This window comes from Panthera onca, chromosome B2 (assembly GCF_046562875.1).
Source record: "Panthera onca isolate mPanOnc1 chromosome B2, mPanOnc1 haplotype 2, whole genome shotgun sequence".
NCBI classification, from domain to species: Eukaryota; Metazoa; Chordata; class Mammalia; order Carnivora; family Felidae; genus Panthera; species Panthera onca.
Genome location: NC_138343.1, coordinates 22,309,203 through 22,330,252, shown reverse-complemented (window position 1 = coordinate 22,330,252; position 21,050 = coordinate 22,309,203). Strand labels below are relative to the sequence as shown.

The 21,050-nt window shown below is 41.8% G+C and overlaps 1 protein-coding gene and 1 long non-coding RNA gene across 5 annotated transcripts in view; one reads left to right on the top strand and one right to left on the bottom strand.

Annotated features, from left to right (window-relative positions):
• The first annotated feature begins 589 nt into the window (after positions 1 to 589).
• LOC144616357 (uncharacterized) lies at positions 590 to 17,932 on the top strand. Of its 3 annotated transcripts, none has more exons than XR_013555519.2 (4): positions 590 to 681; positions 5,101 to 5,244; positions 10,970 to 11,097; positions 16,862 to 17,932. It is a non-coding gene; the product is annotated as an uncharacterized LOC144616357 (long non-coding RNA). The 3 variants fall into 3 exon arrangements; XR_013555518.2 differs by having other exon boundaries at positions 4,991 to 5,244; XR_013555520.2 differs by lacking the exon at positions 16,862 to 17,932 and adding an exon at positions 11,328 to 11,905 and having other exon boundaries at positions 4,991 to 5,244.
• Positions 2,328 to 21,050, bottom strand: part of F13A1 (coagulation factor XIII A chain) — a 164,478-nt gene continuing 145,755 nt past the window's right edge. For both annotated transcript variants that reach the window (XM_078446667.2, XM_078446668.2), the window contains exons 14-15: positions 10,361 to 10,497; positions 2,328 to 4,042 (exon numbers count right to left, since the gene is read on the bottom strand). In XM_078446667.2, the coding sequence (XP_078302793.1) occupies positions 3,889 to 4,042; positions 10,361 to 10,497 (291 nt within the window). In that variant the 3' untranslated portion in view covers positions 2,328 to 3,888. The remainder of the gene's footprint in view (positions 4,043 to 10,360; positions 10,498 to 21,050) is intronic.

The window sequence follows — 21,050 nt, the reverse complement described above, 5'->3', positions numbered from 1 at the left end:
TATAATCTACCATTTTTAGGTAACAAACTCTAAGTCTGATTGTAATTATTTTTCATGCTATGTTTCCTCACTGTCTAAACTTGCTCAAACCAAAAAGAAGAGGAAAGTATGCTTTTTTTGTATTTTGGGTACTTGTTTTCACTAATAGGAAATACTTATTAGGACCCCTTATGTTTGAATTAGTTTCAGGGCTGGTGAAACATTGCTTAAATAATTACTTAAGTCCTAGAACAATGATTAGTGTGAAAATTAATGGGGGTTCACTAATTGTATCAGCAGCAAGCTGACCAAGCATCTTTTAAAAAATGTCTATTGTCTTTGGAGCTAAAAAATGCTCAGTGTAACTCCTGGCACTTGAGGTGAGCACAGTCTCTTAGTCACTCATCCTGCTGCAGTGGAGGTCTTTGTTTTTTTTCTTCTCAGTTATTCACGTGTTTGTTTTTATAGAGAGATTTCTGAGAGACATACTCAAAAGATGTTTTTGTTATCTTGTTTTCATTCTTCTACAGAGACTTAAGCAGGTAAAACAGTTGAAATGCTGAAAACAAAGGAAACACTTGTCCTAAAGTGGGAAGGAGTATCTGTAGAAGCAGTTGACTCACTTGGAGAGTTTGTCTTTAAGACAGCAGTGAGAATGGCCCTAAGAATAAGATCCTGGGTCTTCATCAGTCTCTACCAATGGTAATTACTTGGTTGCCCAAATTTCAGCTTCTAGGAAGTTGTCTGTAATATACTTGTATCAGTCTTTGAAATGGACAGCTCCCTTGACATGCTACCTTTCTCACCTTTTTAAAAAAAATTATTTTAAAGACAGAGTGCAAGTGGGGAAGGGGGAAGAGAGAGAAAGAGAGAGAGAGAGAGAGAGAGAGAGAGAGAGAGAGAATGAATCTTAAGTGGGGCTCCATCCCATGACCCTGGGATTTTAACTCAATATTCTTAAAAACTTTGGGAGACAAAATATTTAAAGAAAATATAGTAAACCAGGGGTAGATTTCACTAATTGCTCCTATCCATACCTTGATTTACCATGATTCATGGCTTCCTAGGCCTTTCTGAGTTCTGCAACAACAGGCTGGAAATAATTACATTTACTTCTTTTACAGGGTTGATGAAGTGAAATTACTTGTAATTATATGTATTCATACAATCTCTCCTATCTATCTATCTCTATCTATCTATCTAATCTATCTATCTATCTATCTATCATCTATCTATCATCTCTCTATCATCTATCTTCTATTATCTATCTATCTCATCTACCTATCTACCTATTTCATTGTCTATCATCTATCTATAGTTTTTCATGTGTTGTTGTGAAGTTTTGCTTGATATATCCCCCAGAAGAATCTTGTGATAACATAAGTATTGTTATCCTTCTTTGGTTATTGAGGCTATAAACACAAATAAAGATTTGTTCAGAAGCACAGGGGACTAGCACAGGCAAAGTCTAGAATTCAGAGTCTCTGGTGCTGAGATTCATTGCTTGTTACCACCGCTAAAATGATTTTTAGAGCTGCAACATTATTATACAGTGTAGAATCCCAGTTGTCAGAGGGGATGGGCTGGCTCTTAGGCATGATGAATAGGTTTTATTTTGAGTGCCAACTCTAAATCAGGTGGTAATAGCTGCCTGGAGTACTGTGTGGAGGAGAATTCTGAGGTCTTATCTGAGTTGCAATTATTCAGTGATGTTTGCCATGAATGTAAGATCTCCCATACACACTTGCCATATATTTTCCACCTCTGTTCTAAGACCAAAAAGGGTATTCATTATGATAGGTATCCATGCTGGTTTGTCCACTGATTCACCATAATGATGCAGGAGAGCATTCATGAAAAAGTATCTACAGAGATTTTGTAGTTTCTGGAAGCTGGTTTTGAACTAAATACGTATACTTCCTCCTTTGGTGAATGCGGTTAATAAAATGTAAAGAGAGCAGTAAGGAAAGCTAACTGATATGAGTACCGACTAAAGTAATTTCCTTTAAAGGAGAGATGATTGTTTTCCTTGCAGAGTCAGTTATCTACTGCTAAGGAAGGGTGGTTTCTTGAGCACTTGTAGTGAGTAGTATGTTGTATTGAAAATTAAAAGTGTTCAGTTCTGGGGGCACCTGGGTGGCTCAGTCAGTTAAGCGTCCAACTCTGTTTCAGCTCAAGTCATGATCTCATGGTTTGTGAGTTTGAGCCCCACATTGGGCTCCGTGCCGATGGTGCACAGCCTGCTTGAGATTCTCTCTCTTCCTCTCTCTCTTTCTTCCCCTCCCCCTCTCACTCTCTCTCAAAAATAAATTAATTAATTAAGAAAATAAAAAAAGTGTTCACTTCTGTGAAGATGCAAACACAATCAGATGAACTTTATTTGAAGCTTCAATTACACTCTAGTTAATAAGAATACACTCTATGAAGCCAGTTTAACAGTATAGCAAAATGCATTTCATTTTAAAATTGAGTATTGGAAGGCTGGGAGATTACTTAATAGAATTAGGTATGATGCAACTATAGAGGTGACCCCTATTCTTCATGGATTCCTGGTGCTGGGAACAGTCTCAAAGGCTTATAAATGTGGTTATATAGATCAGAAAATTCCACTATGGCTTTTCCCACTTTGCTTTTGTTTTTGTTAAGAATCACACCTTAGGCATTATCGATGGGTAATTTTGGCCATAAATCAGGCTTGCAAATCCATAGTAGATAGCCTTGCCTGTTGGAATCTTGGAGCATAATACAAATGTTGTTAGCATCCTCTGTCATTGGGTCTGTGGCAGCACTGGCTATTTGCAAGATGGAGTCCATATTACCTTTCAGTGCTTGAGTCCTGAGCTGATGTCTCAACATGAGCGATATGAAGGACAACAGGAAATTAGTGGCTGTTCATCCTTCCACATGTCTGTCCACCAAATCTGCCAGAGTCTCCAACTTCTAGGGCTTGTTCTATCTCTAAAAATGTACTTGGGCTGGCATTATTGTGTGAAGGAAAGGATCCCAGAGAGACACATGAAGTATAATCACTAATTAAGGAGATTAATTCATCATTCTCCCTGTCCCAAATCAGCCTTGTTACTTTATAGTATTGTGGTCCCAAAAGAGTTAAAGTAAGGGATATTGGTTCCTGCTGATCAGGCCACAGTGTGACACCTCCTATAGAACTCACCATAAAATTACATTATTTAATAGATCTGAGTATTGCACCTGCTATCTTATCTCCTCGTAGGTGATTAAGTTTCCCACAAATGCAATTTGTTAATATGGGGCCACATCTTCTCAGAAGGTAAATCTGTGAAATTTGGCAGGCAGTTGCTTTGCTGCAGGTGCAACATGAAAGACCTTGCCCTGGCTTTGCCAAGAAGAAAAATGATGTTGTACTCAATTCCTGGGAAAAATATTCTGACACAGAGAGTAGAATCTAATTCCAAAAAGGGGGAATAGAATTCTAGGGCCCAAATCATGTGCTTCTCTCCCTTTTGGGGAGTATACTACCTCCAAAAGGCTGCGTGGGAGATCAGAGTCTTGTTTTACATGAAGCCAGGTATTGAGCAAATCCCCTTGTTAAATGAAGTCCTCTGATATTTGGAGCTGCAGCCATTTGTGATGATAAATGATGACTTTTACTCTTATGAGCTATGAGAGCTTAATTAGAGCTTAATTAAAGCTAATGCTCAGAATTCTTTGGAAGGTGGAGTGATTAAAAACTAACTTCCATATTGAATACTGAATTGAATACTGAAAAGTTGTGTTTGAAATACATGGCATCTCCACTCTGGAGCCCCATGCAATCCTGGCTGGGTCTTCACACCTAAGTTAAAGCAAGAGCTATTTTTTGCATTAGAATTTCCTTAGCCAAGGCTGCAAGGGGCTCAGTGCCTGGGTCCATCTCAGCCCCCTGCGCATTTACACAGAAGGTCGTCTCTGAATCTGCAACTCCAGCTCGCCATACACGTGTCTCAGGGAGTCACTGGTCATGCTAGCTATCAGCTTCCGAGGGCCAGACACCCAGGGTCGACAAACTTCTTCCCATTGCACAGTGGAGTTGGGCCGGATTTCACTGAAAGGATGGAAAAGAGAGGAAAGGTTTTACTCTTCAGAGAGGTAGATCCGGTTCCCACCTTGATCAGGAAGCAGTAAGAACACCTGCCTGATTCATACGCTCTCCTTCTCTCAGTGGATGGTGGTTAGAAGACAAAGGGCTGATTCCAAAAGTTCTGATGCAAATAAGGCCTCTAGATGGGCATGTGCTAGAGACAGACCCATTGGGTCATGGTTCCTTCCATTTGAATGCATCAACCAGCCACCCAGTAGATGTGTGGTGAAGCTGGGGCTGAGCCTCCCACCAGCCATGAGCCAACTGAATTCGAGGTTGTCCTCCAGCCTCCACAGCAACCTCATGGATGTGACTAATCTCCTTTGGCTCACTCTGGGCCACTCTGATTCTCTCCTGGATTAGACTCCTAGCTGAATCTCCAGCTGCCTTTGCTGAGGTCCCGATAATCTAATTAGTTATTGCCAATTCCCTTGGAGTAGACATTATTCCCAGGCCCAAGATCTAGAACATAACCTTACCTGCTGCCAACTGATGGAGTATTTGCATGCTCTATAATTCATAATCCTGTTTAACCAACAAAATGGGTCCTTTTGACCATGCACTTTTCTGCTACTCATTTGTATCCATCCTGATAATGGGACTGACCTTTAGTAGTTATGGTATTCTCCTCTTCCTTTGCAGCCTATTTCTGAGGTTTTCCTAAGCTTCATGGTCAAGCTCACTCCAGTGAATGACTGAGGTCAATCAGGGTTGAGGGGATTTAGGCTTCTCTGGATGCTTCACATATATCACCCTATTGAAGCCTCAGGAGGAAGTTACATGTAGGTTTTATATACATGATAGTCCTTTGAGGTAGATACTATTTAACATATTTAATAGTTAAGAAAAATGGAGGGAGGGGTATATGGGTGGCTCAGTTGGTTAAGGGTCCAACTTTTGCTTTCCATGCAGGTCATGATCTCATGGTCATGAGGTTAAGCCCCAGGTCGGGATATGCACTGGGCATGGAACCTGTTTGAGATTCCTCTCTCTCTCTCTCTCTCCCTTTGCCCCTTCCCCAGCTCTCATGCTCTCTCTCTATCAAAGAAGAAAAGAAAAAGAAAAGAAAAGGAAAGGAAAGAAAAGAAAAGAAAGAAAAGAACAAAAGTGGAGGGATAAACAAGCAAAGCAATTTTCCGAGATCACACAGCTATTAATGGACAGAGGTGAGCTTTGGACTCAAGATGTTCTGGTTCCCAAATTCATACTCTTTCTACTATTGTATTTCATACAATATCTGCCAAAAGATGAGTTTTCTGACCACTGTGCTTGCTTTTTTGTTTTTTGTTTTTTTGTTTTTTTCACAAGCAAGACAGATGCCATTTTATTCAATATTAAGAGCTTCTTACAGTGTTGTTCATGGAGGATTCCTGGTCTTTGCTCTCTGACCCTCAGGGAGGGTATGTGCAGGGTGTCTTTGCAGAGAATCCTGGGCCAACATTTCTCTGGGAGAGCACTGGGGAGATGAATATACCACCATGTGTATATTAGAAAAGGGACCTGCTTTCATGGGATTATTGAGGCACAGCGCATCAGAATTAGAAAAGACTTAGAAATCATTTAGTCTAGTGACTTCATTTTACAGGCAAGGAAGATTAGATCCTATGGAATCCTCCATAGTCACAATCTGATGGACCAGACCATGGAAGAACAAAGATATGCTGGGGGACATGAAGAGTGTGCTCATGCTCAGAAATGAGGAACATGTTGTACAGAGGCATTCTGTGAATACATCCCTAATGGATGGCACTTATTACTAGTACCATGAAGGGGCTGAGAGACCAAAAGAGCTGGGGATTCTCTAGCCTCAGACTGGGGTGGTTACAAGGAAGGGGAACTGTCAAGGAAAGTCTGGAGTGGTTCAAAGACCTCAGCTATGTAAGCCCCCATTTGTCCCTGGGTGCCAGGGCCATAGAGCATCACTTTAAGCAGAGCCAAAGTACAAGGAGAAATATGGAGCCCCATACCTGTGTTTAACCTATTCTATGTAAACTTAGAACCCCCAAATTTCCTTAAATAGAGCTAAAATCTATGTATTTTAGCTGGCTGTGGGTGTACATCCTCTGGAATAAAAAGGGGAAATGCCCCAAATCTTAGAAATCTAGGCACTAAATAAGAAATTCTTTTCAAACTCTTATCTCTGTGCCCAGTGAATTGGGAAAGGCATCTAAGTCCTTGGGGACTCCTCACTTTGGAGCTGCTCTAGGCATTGACTTTGACACTACTGGTCTAAATGTGTTACTTAATTTGGTATTTGCTAATTATTTTCTTTATTTTTGTTCTTTATAAATGTGATTCTATACACTGTTTCCATCCATTATATAATAGGCAAATTATGTGAAAAGTGCACACACGTCACCTGTATAGGTATTGTTCAAACTCAGTAAGTTGATTTTACGATTCAAAGTTTGAAAAACATTGACCTCACCATGGGTTTCTTCACCTATAAAAAGCAGACACTGTGGGATATTGAATAGAGTGGGGGGAGGGTGGTGGTGAATTACTATTTGTACTGCACTTGGAAACATGGCAAAATATGGTAAAGTGCCCAATGTTGTTTATAAAAGTATTACTGTTGTTGTTGTTGTTATTGTTATTATTATTACCACAACCCCCTTTGTGGTCATTGCTTCCTCTGCCTGAACTCTCTGTAATGTAACTAGGAAAGTAAGCTCCCCCTGCCTGTTTGCAGAGCAACAGTTCTCTGTCCTTAATTTACAGTGATTAATTCAATATGAATACATGTTTTGAGATATTTATTTCTCAAGAGCTGTGCTATTTTTACCCTGGTCCATTCATTCTTTCTTCCCTGGTTTCCCCAAGTGATCAATCAGAAACACTTAGCAAAATAGTCATCCTGCTTAAGGATCTGGTCTGGGGCCATGTAATGCAGGTGACTACCTCCAACAGAAACTATAATCCCCAAGCTTCACTTTGTTATTGGTTCTTACTCTTATACTATCTCATACATGTATACATGCCTACTCAAGAGAATCATACAAAGATACTCATAAATGAAGATACACTTGCATGTCTAAGTATGCATTTACTTACAGATAACTATGTACAGAAAGAGAAAAGAATCATTTACCCATATTGGTAAGTGGAGTAATACTGGAATAATCCTATTTGCCTGGGGATAGATGTTGTGATAAATGGTTCTCGGTTAATGTGCTGAGCTATCAGGATATGCTGGCCATTTATCATCTTGAACGCACGCAGGCAAATGGGATTATTATTACAATAAACTGCAACTATCTATGGGTTGTTCTCTGTGTGTCTAGCCCTCAGCTTCTGTCCTACTTGAGAAACTCAAAATTTAAAACAAAATTTACAAAGTCAGGGAACTTTTCTCTTGAAATAACTTACTGAACCTGATCATTTTTTAAAGAGAAAAATGAATCTGGAAGATGAATTATTTGATGCTCTGGAAGGATCAAGTGCAGAAACTTGAAAGCTGAGAGTCTGTGGGGGCAAGCACTTCCAAGCATCTGAGATAGGAGGGAGGCGGTGGGAGAAGGCAGACAGGTAAACCATCTCGGAGCACAGTTGGGTCTTACCCTGAACAAGGAACAAGCAGCACTGCCTTCCTTGTTCCTAGTTCAATTGCATGTTTTCTGGCTCCTGCCTTCCAGGCTCCCTGCTTTGAGCTTGAGACCCCTTGCCTTCTAGGGCCCTGGCAGGAATGTGGGTGGATAGGTAGGGGTAGTGATTCTCTTGACGATTCAAGATGTGTATCCTAGAAAGGAATACACTCTTATGAAGGATTCTGATTCTGCAGAATTGCTCTTTTTAAGGGTCCAAGTTGTTACATGGATCTGCCACTCTAGATCAGATCTTGGCAGGAGAGGGTACCCTGGAGTTCTTGTAATTATCTGACAATATGGATGTGGGTGCTGGCTGGCTCGGGTCTTAGTTGTGAATGTGTGTGCTGGAGTCAGGAGGAGACAGAGAGAATAGTGCTCTTTCCAAAGTCCCAAGCCCACCCCAGGTATTAAACATTTTCTCTCTCAAGTTCTTTCCAATGTTTGACAGTCTAGGAGAAATAAAGCTACCCTTGCATTGAGAGATCCACCCTATAGATCTGGATTCCCAAAACAGATTGAGGACCTGGCTTTCTGTCTGTTGTCTATCTGCAATAGACCAGTGTGTTGGAAGTAAGTACCAATAGTACCTTAAAAAAGAGTGTGGGCAGGGCATTTGCCTTGTGTCCATGTAGGGACTGGACTCTTCCATCCTTTCCGTGATTCACTCCACTTCACTACCCCAATGTAAGATAGTAACAATAAATGCCTAGACACTCAACCCACTTGGAGCCCTATGCCTTCCAAATGGTGGGTCTTTACACCATGTGATGATTAATCTTTCTTCTAACACACAGATGGTCTTTTTTCATGCATTGGCCTGTGATCAAGGTGGGATTTGGGGCATAGCCAAGGTGTACAGGGACCAGGGGGTTCTGGTAGCTTCAGATGAAGCTTCTGGGGTATACCGTCTGAGAAGGAAAAATTGGATGCAGATTTCTTCTGTTTTGAAGAAGAAACTTGTTTCACTTTGTCTGAGTGATTCTTGCATCTGATTCAAGTGGGAAGATGTGAGAAGGGGTGAGTGAGGCTATCGGTTCTGACAAAAGCAAGGCTACCACTGCTGACCTCTCCCTGTGGCTGAAGATGATTTCTAATTTAATTTTTTTTTCCTGCAACTTTCCTATTAGCACAGGAAGGGTGTTATGTTTTGTGCTTGCCTTCTTTAAAAAGCACTCAAATTATTTTCTCTGTTGTTTATTGCATTCATGGGCAGCAGGCATTTCTTGGACAATGGGATTGCAAAGGCTGTGAGCACTGTAACTTAAAAGAAATGCAGAGAGCACTTAGTGGGCAAAGTGTTCTTTAAAGGCATCCCAGAAGGGGTGAAGGAGGCCTTGGCCTGGTCCCACAGATTCAGAGGTAACTTTCAGAAAGCGCATTGAAGATATTCCTAACATCATCAGGCACTTTCCGCAGCCCTCCACCTCCCCTTCTCTATTTTAGAAGGTCACCCACAGGAAATATGCTAGATTGATTGATGCTGACAGGGACTTATTTGTGGTAGAAATGAAAGTAATAAACCTCAAAGATTGGGATCCATTCTGGGTGTCACAATTTCAGAGGAGCCCTGACAAACTGGAGTTAGGTGGGAGATGAGGGAAGCTGAAGCCCCATCAGGGGTCAGAGGGATGAAGTCAGGGGAGGTATGAAGAAATGTGACAGTTGTTTGCAAACATTTGCAGGGCACCAGGTGGAAGAGAGTTGGGCTTTGTTCTGTGCCAATCCAAATGACAGGATCACTGGGTAGGATCAAGAGGTAGAATTTTTTCCTAACAATTGGAGCTACCTGACCATGAAATGGGCTGTGTTGTTGGGTGATACTCTTTGTCAGTAGAAGTCCCAGAAACTGCAGCGCATAACCCAATTGCACTAGGCATGGATGAAGCGATTTCATTCTTATTATCACAGAGCCTGAGGTCCCCTGAGAACACAGTCTGCAAGTCTTGAGGCTCACCTTTATTCTGTTGAAAGGAACAGTTCTAGAGTGCATGTGTCGGCAAAATCTGGGGGGTGGCGTTGGGAAGAAAGGACCCTTGCAAAGGGACATCTTTCAGCATCATATCTACCACATAGTAGGTACTCAATAGATATTAGTATCACTGTTACATGAGGAGGTAGCAGGGCACAATGCTTGAGACTTAGGTTCTGAATCAGCCACCCTGAGTCTGAATCTTTGCACTACATTTTTAAAAAATATTTATTTATTTTTGAGAGAGAGAGAAACAGTGTGAGTGGGGGAGGAGTAGAGAGAGAGGGAGACAGAATCTGAAGCAGGCTCCAGGCTCTGAGCTGTCAGCACAGAGCCTGACGTGAGGCCCAAACCCATGGACTGCAAGATCATGACCTGAGCCAAAGTGGGACCCTTAACTGACTGAGCCACCCAGGCACCTGACACTACTCTTATAAGCTGTGAAACTCGGGCCAAATCAGCCAACCCCTCAAAGCCTCAAACTCCTCTACTACCTCAAGGGAGATGCTAATAGCATCCTCATTAGGGTGGTTTTATGGATTAAATGATGGAAGTGCCAGTCAAGTCAACCCTACTTGTACCCCATGACTCATAGAAATGGCCAATAAGAAGGCAGCAGCTTCTCAGACACATTCCTTTGGCATTATATGTAAGTTGGGAAACGACAGAGAAAGATAAGCCTGCCCACTCACTTCTCACCTTCTCAGTCCCCACCCCAGGCCTTACCGGAACATCTTCCTCATTGGTTTTGTCACTCCAGGACCATCCAGGTATATCCAAACATTTCGCAGAGTTTCTTTTAGAGGATTGGTGAATTCAACTGTCACCACCATGTCAGAACCAACCATCCTAGTGCCGCGGACCTAAGACATGAGTTGGGGGAGGAAAATGCAGTTCATTAGCAGCACATAAAAGCTTTCTGCTCTCCTGTGTCCTTAACCATCTTCACTTTTGCTGGTTTTACAGAATGGTTATTCTTTGGCAATGGAACCAGGATGATGAGGCTAGCTGATTGCTTTGACTGGGGGATACCTATTGAGACAAAGATGGAAAATTACTAATTAGGATCACACTCTTTTCCTCATTAGGAAAACCACCCTAATTAGAGCTCAGGTTAATAGCCGTGACCACCAGCTGCTCTCTATCAGCAGGAGATGGAAGTGCACTTGGTGTAGCAACACATTTCCATGGTGAGGGTGGCCAGGCAAACTCTGCTTCTGGACAGGACTCAAGCTTCCTGCCAGGACACCGGGGGTGGGGGCGGTGTCTGTGGAGGAATTCCTAAGTTCAAGAGGAAGAGATGGCTCCAGGGTGACTGAGCCTTCTTACTTTTAGGCACACTTCGAAGAAATATGGCCAAAGAGGGAGTCATCACTGTGGAACTTGAAGAAAAGGAATCTGGACGCTAAAATAGGCCAAAAAGACTTTTCATCCACAGCTACAACACCTGAGTCCAGGAGAGAGTAAGGCTCTTTGTTAGTAAGTTTATCTATGACAAGTCTCAGAAGGATTGGGTATTTGGCAAAGCGTCACATGAGGTGGCCTGAGTTCAGTGTCAGTTCAACACTTACTAGTAGTGGGGCCTTAACCTTTTTGAGATTCAGTTTTCTTGTCTCTAAGACTGGACTGACATTCCCATGGGGTTGCTGACGTGGAATGCTATTACTGTTGGCTCTTTGGCTGTGTTTATTAGGTGCCAGGAATGGTATGCCTTCCCAACACCAACCCAGTGAGCTGGAAAATGGCCAGGTGGCTATGGGGTTTTCTTGTTTGTTTCAGAGGTATGTATGCTGAATGGATGGATCTGCATAAGCTCTATACAACTTGGGAATAATAATAGTAGTTCTTCCTTTCTAAGAAAAGGGTAGAATGAGAAAATGCATGTAAAATAGCTAAAACACTGCATAGCATGAGACAGAAGCTCCATAGCTTATGGCTCATACTGTTTTTGGAATAGCAATGTTCAAGGTAGCTTGTTTTATTCACCTTATATTTATATTTTAGTGCACTTTCAACTCCAACATGTAGCCAGTGCCCAGCAAACATTTGTGAAATTAATTTCACTGTTTAACAATGGAATTTATTGAGTTTTCTACATAACAGCCCAGCCATTGTTATACCCCATTTCTTTAAGCAGACATATAATATAGAAAAAAATCATGTGGAAATGAACCTTTTTATGAATAGAGGGAAAGAGGAAGGATAATGCCCAGGAAAAAGACTCTCACTTACTGAATCTGCAGTAAAGAATAAATCTTCATTGCTTCACTGTTTAAGACACAATTTGTGTCTAAATTTATGTCTATGGGATTTTAAAAATCTATGAGAAAAATGAAAATTGCAGCCCAATGCTCTGTGTTTAGTACATTCAAATCCACACCCGCTGGGGTGGGGGTGGGGGATCCTGCCATCAGAGGGATCAGGGGGTAGAGCAACAATCATGGTGGTGACCATGGCAGGTGTCACCAAGAGAGCGCAGATTGCATGCCAAGTGGTGTGTCTAGCCTGTCACCAGTGGTCTTCAGCCTGGCATGCACAAAGAGTCAGCTGGGGGACTTTAAAAGTCACAGAGGTGTAGGCCCACTCCCAAGCAATTAACTCAGAATCTCAGGCAGAGCCTGTAATAAGTTTATTTTAAGCACCCCTGTTGATTTCTAGGAACCAACTTAGAAAACTGCTCCCCAGTTGAAAATCTCTGATGCAGACAACACATTTGGAAGACAGGCTGAAATTTTCACCGTCTTCCCCAGATGCCCTGACTCTATCGATAGAGATACTGGAAGTACAGAAGTGCATTATTAGAATACTCTTAGTGTTCTTGGCTTAATTCTCAAGTGTGGCTGACATATTTCTCATAAGTTGGGAAAAAAATTTCAGAACACTTTCACATTTAAAAAAAATACAAGATAAAGATAATGTTTACAAAAACTGAATTGGAGAAAGTGGGGCTACTTCAGAGATGCTGTTGGTAGAAGTCTGCTAGGATCCCTTTAACTTCAGGGAAGAACTATTTTAGAGCCATCTGCCATCTTCATGGCATGCTATTACAAGTATGGACATAAGCCCCTTGCAAAAAATCTGATAATAGCTACTGGCCCTTCCTCAACACAGACATACACAGTGATGAATACAAGATACATACACCTCTCACATGTGGTTTTAGAGGATTCATTACAGACTCAGAAGGTCTGTCTATGGCCCTCCCTGGGTCTGTGGGCTCCAGGTGAAGAATCATTTCCATACGCCAATTTCCATGCTACCTCTGCAGGAAGATTCCTGCACTGTGGAAAGCCAAGTGCATCCTTCCAGGTCACTCTTGACAGTGATGGGGAAATTTAGTGTTTGAGAGGTTGGTGCCCATGCTCAGGCCTTCACGGATAGGCTTTAGATCTGACCATGACTTGAAGATTAAGCCTTCTCAGATATCTTCATGCCTAACCAGTTTCCCCTCAGATGTCATCATCGTAGCCATCTGCTACCATGGGCATGTAAATACTGCCCAGGCTTTCCTGACAATGGAGTGGGCCAGAGAGAAGTGGGGGCAATGAAGGGAGAGGGCTATTCTCACATTGTAGAGTGCTTCCTTTGCAGTTAATGAACACTCATTTTCCTTTTCCCGACATTCATCTTCTGTACCCAGAATTTAAACTTCCTTTGCCTGACTACTGAGATGATAATGAACCCTAGAGACTCTAACCAAACCAAATACAAAGCCTGTGTAACATTTAACATCACTGTTTTCTGTTTAGGGAAATTAAGTGGAGATATGTTCCTCCCTTCTTTTGAGGAAAATGGAACACACACATGGTATTTTCACAGTATGTGCTGATTTGAGCAAGGAGCATGCTATGGTATCTGCGAAATGCTGAGAAGGCCATGATGGATGAAAATGTCTGTCCAAATCTAATTTTTTAAGGAATCTTCACCGGTCCCTTCTCTTTCATGCTGTAAAAATAATTCCTTATCATTGTAGTTATATTTTGGATTTTCTTGCTATCATAAAAAGTTAAACAAAAGAAGCCCTAAGCAATCCAGAGAAAGTTAGGTCAGGGAGAAACTTTTATGTGTACTTACTTTAGAGAAGGGTAGCCATTACTCAGGCCAAAGAAAAAAGATAAAGTCTATGTCATACTGCATGACATCAAAGTCTTTTCCATGTGTTTGATGGCTCTGATTGTTTTCAATATCCCATTTAAAAATACATGTTTTGGGGGCACCTGGGTGGCTCAGTCAGTTGTGTCTGACTCTTGATTTTGGCTCAGGTTATGATCTCATGGTGGGTGAGGTTGAGCTCTGTGTCAGGCTCTGTGCTGATAGCACAGAGACTGCTTAGGATTCTCTCTTTCCCTCTTTCTCTGCCCCTCCCCTGCTCATGCTCTCTGTCTCTCTGTGAAAGTAAATAAATATTAAAAAAAATAAAAATATCTGTTTAAAAAATTTTTAAATGTTTTTATTTATTTTTGAGAGAGAGATACACAGTGCAAGCAGGGGAGGGGCAGAGAGAGAGGGAGACACAGAATTTGAAACAGGATCCAAGCTCTGAGCTATCAGCACAGAGCCCAACCCAGGGTTCGAGCTCATAAACCATGAGATCATGACAGGATGCTCAACCGACTGAGCCACCCAGGTGCCCCCAAAATATCTGTTTTTTTTAAGTTTTTATATATTTTGAGAGAGAACATGAATAGGGGAAGGGCAGAGAGAGAGAGGGAGAGAGAGTATCCCAAGCAGGCTCCGCATTGTCAGTGCAGAGCCCAATGTGGGGCTCGAATTCACGAGCATATGAGATCATGGCCTGAGCCAAAGTTAGACACTTAACTGACTGAACCAGGCACTCCAGTGAAAATATGGTTTTAAATATTGACATAAAATATGATGATTTTCCAAGTTAAATACCATTCTCCAATTTTGACATCCTGAGTTCTTGTCTATCATACTGCTTAATGATAATGACTAGCTATTTTGATTCTTTGTGAACAAGATAGTTACTAACGCAGATACACACACATACATGTAAACTTTTAGAGGGAATTACTTTGTAGGAAGTCACAAGATCTCTTCCATGGAGCATATGCTTTATAATATGCATAACTGTATTCAAAATTGAAATGAAATGAGGGAAAAAGTTTGAGAAAGAAGTAGTTTAGGTAGCAATATAATTCACACAGTTTATTATTAGTTCACCTCACAACACTTACTTCAAGTGCCATCAATAATGTATTACATGTATTATTGGAAAATACATTTTTTCTTCTCTCTAGCCTTGCTGGTAATAAGTAGCTTCTTATTTGTGAACTCTGCTTACCAGCACCAGCACTACCACTGCTGAGTTTAGCATTTACTCCATAATACTAATGGTTTTATGGTAGTCAGGCAATGTTCTAAGTCTGCACCATCCAATATGGTAGCCACTAGCCACATGTAGCTATTTAAATTAAAATCAATTAAATTAAATTAAAAATTCAGTCCTTAATTGTACTAGCTACATTTCAAGTACTCAATAACTACCTGTGGTTAGTGGCTATCATATTGGACAGTGCAGATTTAGAATATTCCCATAATCATAGAAAGTTCTATTGGACAATTTTTGTCAAGTGATTTACTTATATTTATTATTTAATTCTCACAACCCTATGAGGTAGGTATTGAATCTTCTTTTTATAGATGAGGAAATTGAGGCACAGAGAAGTTAAGTAACATGTTCAAGGTCACATGGACAATAGTAGGGGAAGTAAGACTTGAATATGGAGAATCTGGTGCCAGAATCTTGGCTTAACCGCACCCCCTGTACCGATAGCAATAATAGCAATAATAGTAATTAGTTATTAATTAATTGGTAATTACTAATTAGTCATTAGCAATAGCGATAGCACCTCACATTATTTTTAGTGTTTACTTAGTAATGCAGGCATTGTACTCATAATTTTACTTACATAGTCCTCCCTCCAGCCCTCCCTATGGGCTTGGGGGCAAACATTATCATCATCTTCATTCAACTGATGTCATTCTGACACTTAGAAGATAATCAAAGGACCCGAGTTACAGAGCTAGTAAATTGGCAGAACACAGATATGAATCTAGGTCTTTCTGACTCCGAAATATTCATCTTTAAACATTACGTACACTGTCATCTCTGACAGCAGAGAGGCAAAAATAGTAATTTTTAAAAATGAAAATAGCTTCTTCATTTTCTGAAATCCACTGAAGAATCATTCTCAGTATTACCTTCTGTTACCACTAAATTTCCAGGTAAGCACGATGATTATACTAGAACCTGAACTAAATTTGAAAATATATGTACAACCCAACTCTTTGTGTTTGACTTCATGGGAAAAGAATCTGATTCCTATGCCAGAGTAAAATGTGACAGGCCTTGGGGCCTTGATATATTACTTGACGATAATAGGATTTTCCATTTAAGGTAAAGATAGAGATATCATTTTAGAACATAGTGGGATCATATAAAGGTAGGTAAGATTCGTTATTCTTGAAGTTTTACTTTGTGTCTGTGTGTGTGTTTTTTAAGATTAAAAAATAGCAAACAGGAAATATAGAGAAGAAATTATGTTTTAGGCATCCCAGTTAGCAGCAATTTCTCATTTGCATTCCCAAGTCTAGGTTGTTCGATGGCTGTGCTGAGTGGGGAGATGCAAATGCTCAGTTTACAGTGGCCGGGCTCACTCACAGACGTACTCTAGGATGCTCTCTCCTGGCTGACGGAGCACACCCACTGTCTGCTCCTCTGTGACCAACAGCCACGGTTGGGTGGAGAGTCAGCTCCCCAAGCATGTAAAGTCATGGCTGATGGTGCCCCACCTGGGACCCTTTGGGGATGCTCACAGCCCATCAGGGCTGACGTATTTGTTTTTCTCCACAGATTGATAGGACAGTGGGAAGGGGCACAACTGTAGTGGTTGGGACACAGAAAGTGACCACAGTTGGAGGAAACCGAGGGGAATGTGCTGGACTCAGGGTCTAAAGACAATGGGGCTGCCACTGTATGTCTTTGGACTGAGTCATTTGAACTCTCTGGGCCTTGGTTTTTTTGTGTGGTTACTGGGAGGATTCAATGTGATATTATATGTTAAATCATCTGGCAGAGCATCTGAAACATAGAATTTATTGGGTCTAAACGCAGTTGAGGTTTAAAGGGAGATCATGTTGCCAGAGTGACCATGAAATCCTTCTCACCCATGAGTTCTCTTATGTGGAATGATGCGGATATAGTTTCTCAGGTACTGGAGAAGAGAGTCACAAAGGAGAGAAGCTGCCAGCCTCCACCAACACTTGAAAGAGAAGTGGAGAAGCCCAGGTCCCCACGGCCCTGTGCCAGCCTGCCTGGTGACCTATGGTCCTGGTGACCCAGACATGTGGAAGAGACATGGAGAACCCAAGGGAGGTTGGAAGGGAAAAACGTGCTTGGTTGGAGACAAGGGAAGGAAAAATGGGTCGGGGTTCGGGGACATTTAGAACACCAAGTCTTTGTTCTCATTTTTTTTTGCCTCGCTGGAAGGTATCAATATTTAGGTGGTCACAGAACAAAATGCAACTATAGGAACGTCTCACAATTTACCCAGTAACCGTCATGGTGACATTCATTTCTCAAGTGGTTTCCCAGTTTTACCCTCCCCTCCAGGGCACAGGTCTATACATTGGGATGCTGGAGGAGTAGGGCTTGGGCACTCCCCACAACCACCCTCTGCCTTGCTCTACCCTGGTTAAAATGGGAGCTTGGGGGGCACAAGCAGAGAAGGAGCAAAAAGGATTCTACACTTAATCTCAGTAAGAATGCTGAGTGCCAGTTAAGAAAAACTGATGGTGTTTCAAGTCAGAAGAGATGTGGATGTGGGGCCAGCACTGGGGTTTATCTGTGCAAGTTAGGAAAAGGGCACTCCTTTTTTGGCATGGCAGGTGGAGAGTGGGATGGATTTGGTCCCCTCTCTACCTCCCCCATCCCCAGGCTGGGTGCAGCCTGCCCCAATGTGGGTGTTGGCTTGGAGTGGGGCCCACTCAGAGGAAGGTCTTGGCACCCATGCTGGGGAGACATTTCCTATGTGACCTGTGTTATCCTTATGACTACAAGCCCAGAAAGCTGAGACCCCACTGGTCAGTGCTGGTCCTGCTGATATTCTGCCTGTTGATTTCTGTGAATTCCCTCCCTTCGCAGGCTCTGTATATACGGTAGCCAACCCATGCGAGAAAACAGCAACTGTGCTTCTGAAACTGACCTAGGGCAGCCACTGCTAGAAGGAAAATCAGCAATCTCTCCCTATTTCAAAGAAAAAGTCAATAAAAATGTTCTTGGTGTTGACCTTTTCTCTGGTTATTTTTTTAAGAGCATTTGCTAAAACCTGTTTATGGAGTGGGCACCAAATAACTATTTGTTGAATGAACTGAATACATGAATGAATAAATGAGTGAATGGCTAAAAGGGAAAAATCAGAGGGAAGAAAATTCTTTTATCCAATGGAAAAAATATGCTCACGCTGGGATGCCTGGGTGGCTCAGTCAGTTAAGTGACTGACTCTTAATTTTAGCTCAGGGCATGATCTCATGTTAGTTGGTTCGAGCCCCAGATCAGGCTTTGTGCTGATAGTGTGGAGCCTTCTTGGAATTCTCTGTTTCCCTTTCTCTCTGCCCCTCCCTTCTCATGTTCTCTCTCAAAAATAATTTAACGTTTAAATTATTGCTCACCCCAATGGAATATTAGTTGGCAGTCAAAAAGAATGAAATCTTGCCATTTGCAACAACATGGGTGGATGGAACTAGAGGGTATTATGCTAAGCGAAATAAGTTAGTCGGAGAAAAACAAATATGTGATTTCACTCATGTGGAGTTTAAGAAACAAAACAGATGAACATAGAGGGAGGGAAGCAAAAATAAGATAAAAACAGAGAGGGAGACAAGCCATAGGAGATTCTTAAATATGGAGAACAAACTGAGGGTTGCTGGAGGGGTGTTGGGTCGGGGGATGGGCTAAATGGGTGATGGGCATTAGGAAGGGCACTTGCTGGGATGAATACTGGGTGTCATATGTAAGTGATGAATCACTAAATTCTATTTCTGAAATCATTATTACACTATATGTTAACCAACTTGAATTTAAATTTAAAAATAACAACTAAAAAAGATAAAAATAAAATCTTGCTCATGTCACTCTTGGTCAACTCCTATACAGGTGGGGGTGGGGCCCAACCTCAGGGTGGGGGAGGAGGTGAGGCAGGTCAAAATGCTGTTAAAAAAGCTTGGAGGGGAACCTGGGTGGCTTAGCCGGTTAAGAGTCCGACTTTGGTTCAGGTCATGATCTCACGGTTTGTGGGTTCAAGCCCTGTGTCGGGCTCTGTGCTGACAGCTCAGAGCCTGGAGCCTGCTTCAGATTTTGTGTCTCCCTCTCTCTCTGCCCCTCCCCTGCTCATGCTCTGTCTCTCCTTCTCTCAAAAATAAATAAACATTAAAATTTTTTTTTTCAAAAAGCTTGGAAACAGTCAATCATTCTCATTTTAAATGTTTAAAAGATTTTTTTTTTTTAATTTGGGGACACCTGGGTGTTGATAGCTGTAATTAAAAATTTATTTTTTAATTTTAAGTTTTTATTCTAATTCCAGTTAGTTAACATACAGTGTGATATTAGTTTCAGTTGTACAATATAGTGATTTAACACTTCCATATAACACCCTGTTCTCATCATCACAAGTGTCCTCTTTAATCCGCATCACCTGTTTCACCCAACACCCCCCCTCTCATGGTAACCATCAGTTTGTTCTGTAGAGTTAAGAGTCTGCTTCCTGATTTGTCTCTCTTATTTTGTCCCTTTGCTTGTTTGTTTTGTTTTTTAAATTCCACATGAGTGAAATCATATGGTATTTGTCTTTCTCTGACTTATGTCGCTTAGCATTATACTCTTTAGCTCCATCCATGTTGCTGCAAATAGCAAGATTTCATTCTTTTTTATGTCTGAAAAATATTCTTTTGCACACACACACACACACACACACACACACACCCCTCTCCCATATTCTTTATCCATTCATCCATCTATGGGCACTTGGGCTGATTCTGTATCTTGGCTACTATAAATAATGCTGCTATAAACATAGGGGTCATGGTTGTAATTTTTAAAAAATCATACAAGTAGAAAGTGGTTATGTTTTCTTCTCACAAAATTGTTCCCAGTTCATAGGAGAAAATTAGTTCTACTGCTGTTTCCTGACGTTCTGCAAAGGTTGCAGGGTGTGTTCCACGTGATAATACTAAAGAACTGTTTTAGAATGGCACTTGGAAGAGTTTATTTCCCAGATACTGAATGGAGGTCGTCTGAGGAACAGATGAATGCCTCGTCTCTCAGTCTTACCCCAGGCACTTTGAGGGTCGTTCCCCTCCTGTGAGGGTTCCACAGGGAACAGTGCATGTGCTGAACACCCAGAGGTCAAATTTGATGTCACTAAATAAGGTCATGTTCACTATAGGCTAGATGGCCACATGCTACCCTAAGCAATTCTCTGGGGTGCGCCAGCTGGATTCACAGGCATGGATGTGACCAGGCAGGGGACATTTATCAGCAAATACTAGGTCTTGGTGTGGTCTAAGCATTCTCACAACCATCACTGATGTTAATACTCACAACTGTGAATTTTTTTAAAAAAATTTTTTAACGTTTTATTTATTTTTGAGACAGAGAGAGAGCATGAACGGGGAAGGGGCAGAGAAAGAGGGAGACACAGAATCGGAAGCAGGCTCCAGGCTCTGAGCCATCAGCCCAGAGCCCGACGCGGGGCTCGAACTCACGGGCCGCGAGATTGTGACCTGAGCTGAAGTCGGACGCTTAACCGACTGAGCCACCCAGGCGCCCCACAACTGTGAATTTTTGCATGTGGCTGTATTGAATAATAAGAGTAATAATTATTAATGTGTTACACATTCTGCAAAAGGGGACATAGAAGTTCAGAGAGAGGATGTGTGTGAGAGAGACAGAGAGAGAGAGAGAAAGGAGGGAGAGGAGGAGAAGAGAAAATAAGGTGGTGGCTAGGCATCAATGGTTGAGTACATGATTATGGTACCATTCTAGGTCCCTTACGGGGATTATTTCAACAATCCCTCCCAGAAACTCAACCAAGTCAGTACTTTACATGTGAGGAGGTTGAGTAATTAGCTCAATTAGTATAGGATAATGAACCCAGGAAATCCAGCTCCAGCCATTGAAGCCACTGTGCTGTTCTGCCTCTTTGCTGAAGGGCCTGCCAGTGTCCCTCTGGGTGTTATCACCCTAGTTGATTAGAGGACATGAAAACCGAAGCCTTCCCTGCTGAGAGTGGGAGAAACCCACCAGAATGCTGTCCCCATGTTACACGCCACAGATTGCAGGCAAGCCAGTTGTTAGCCTGGAGAACAACCAGCCTCCCTCCATAGCCCCATTCTC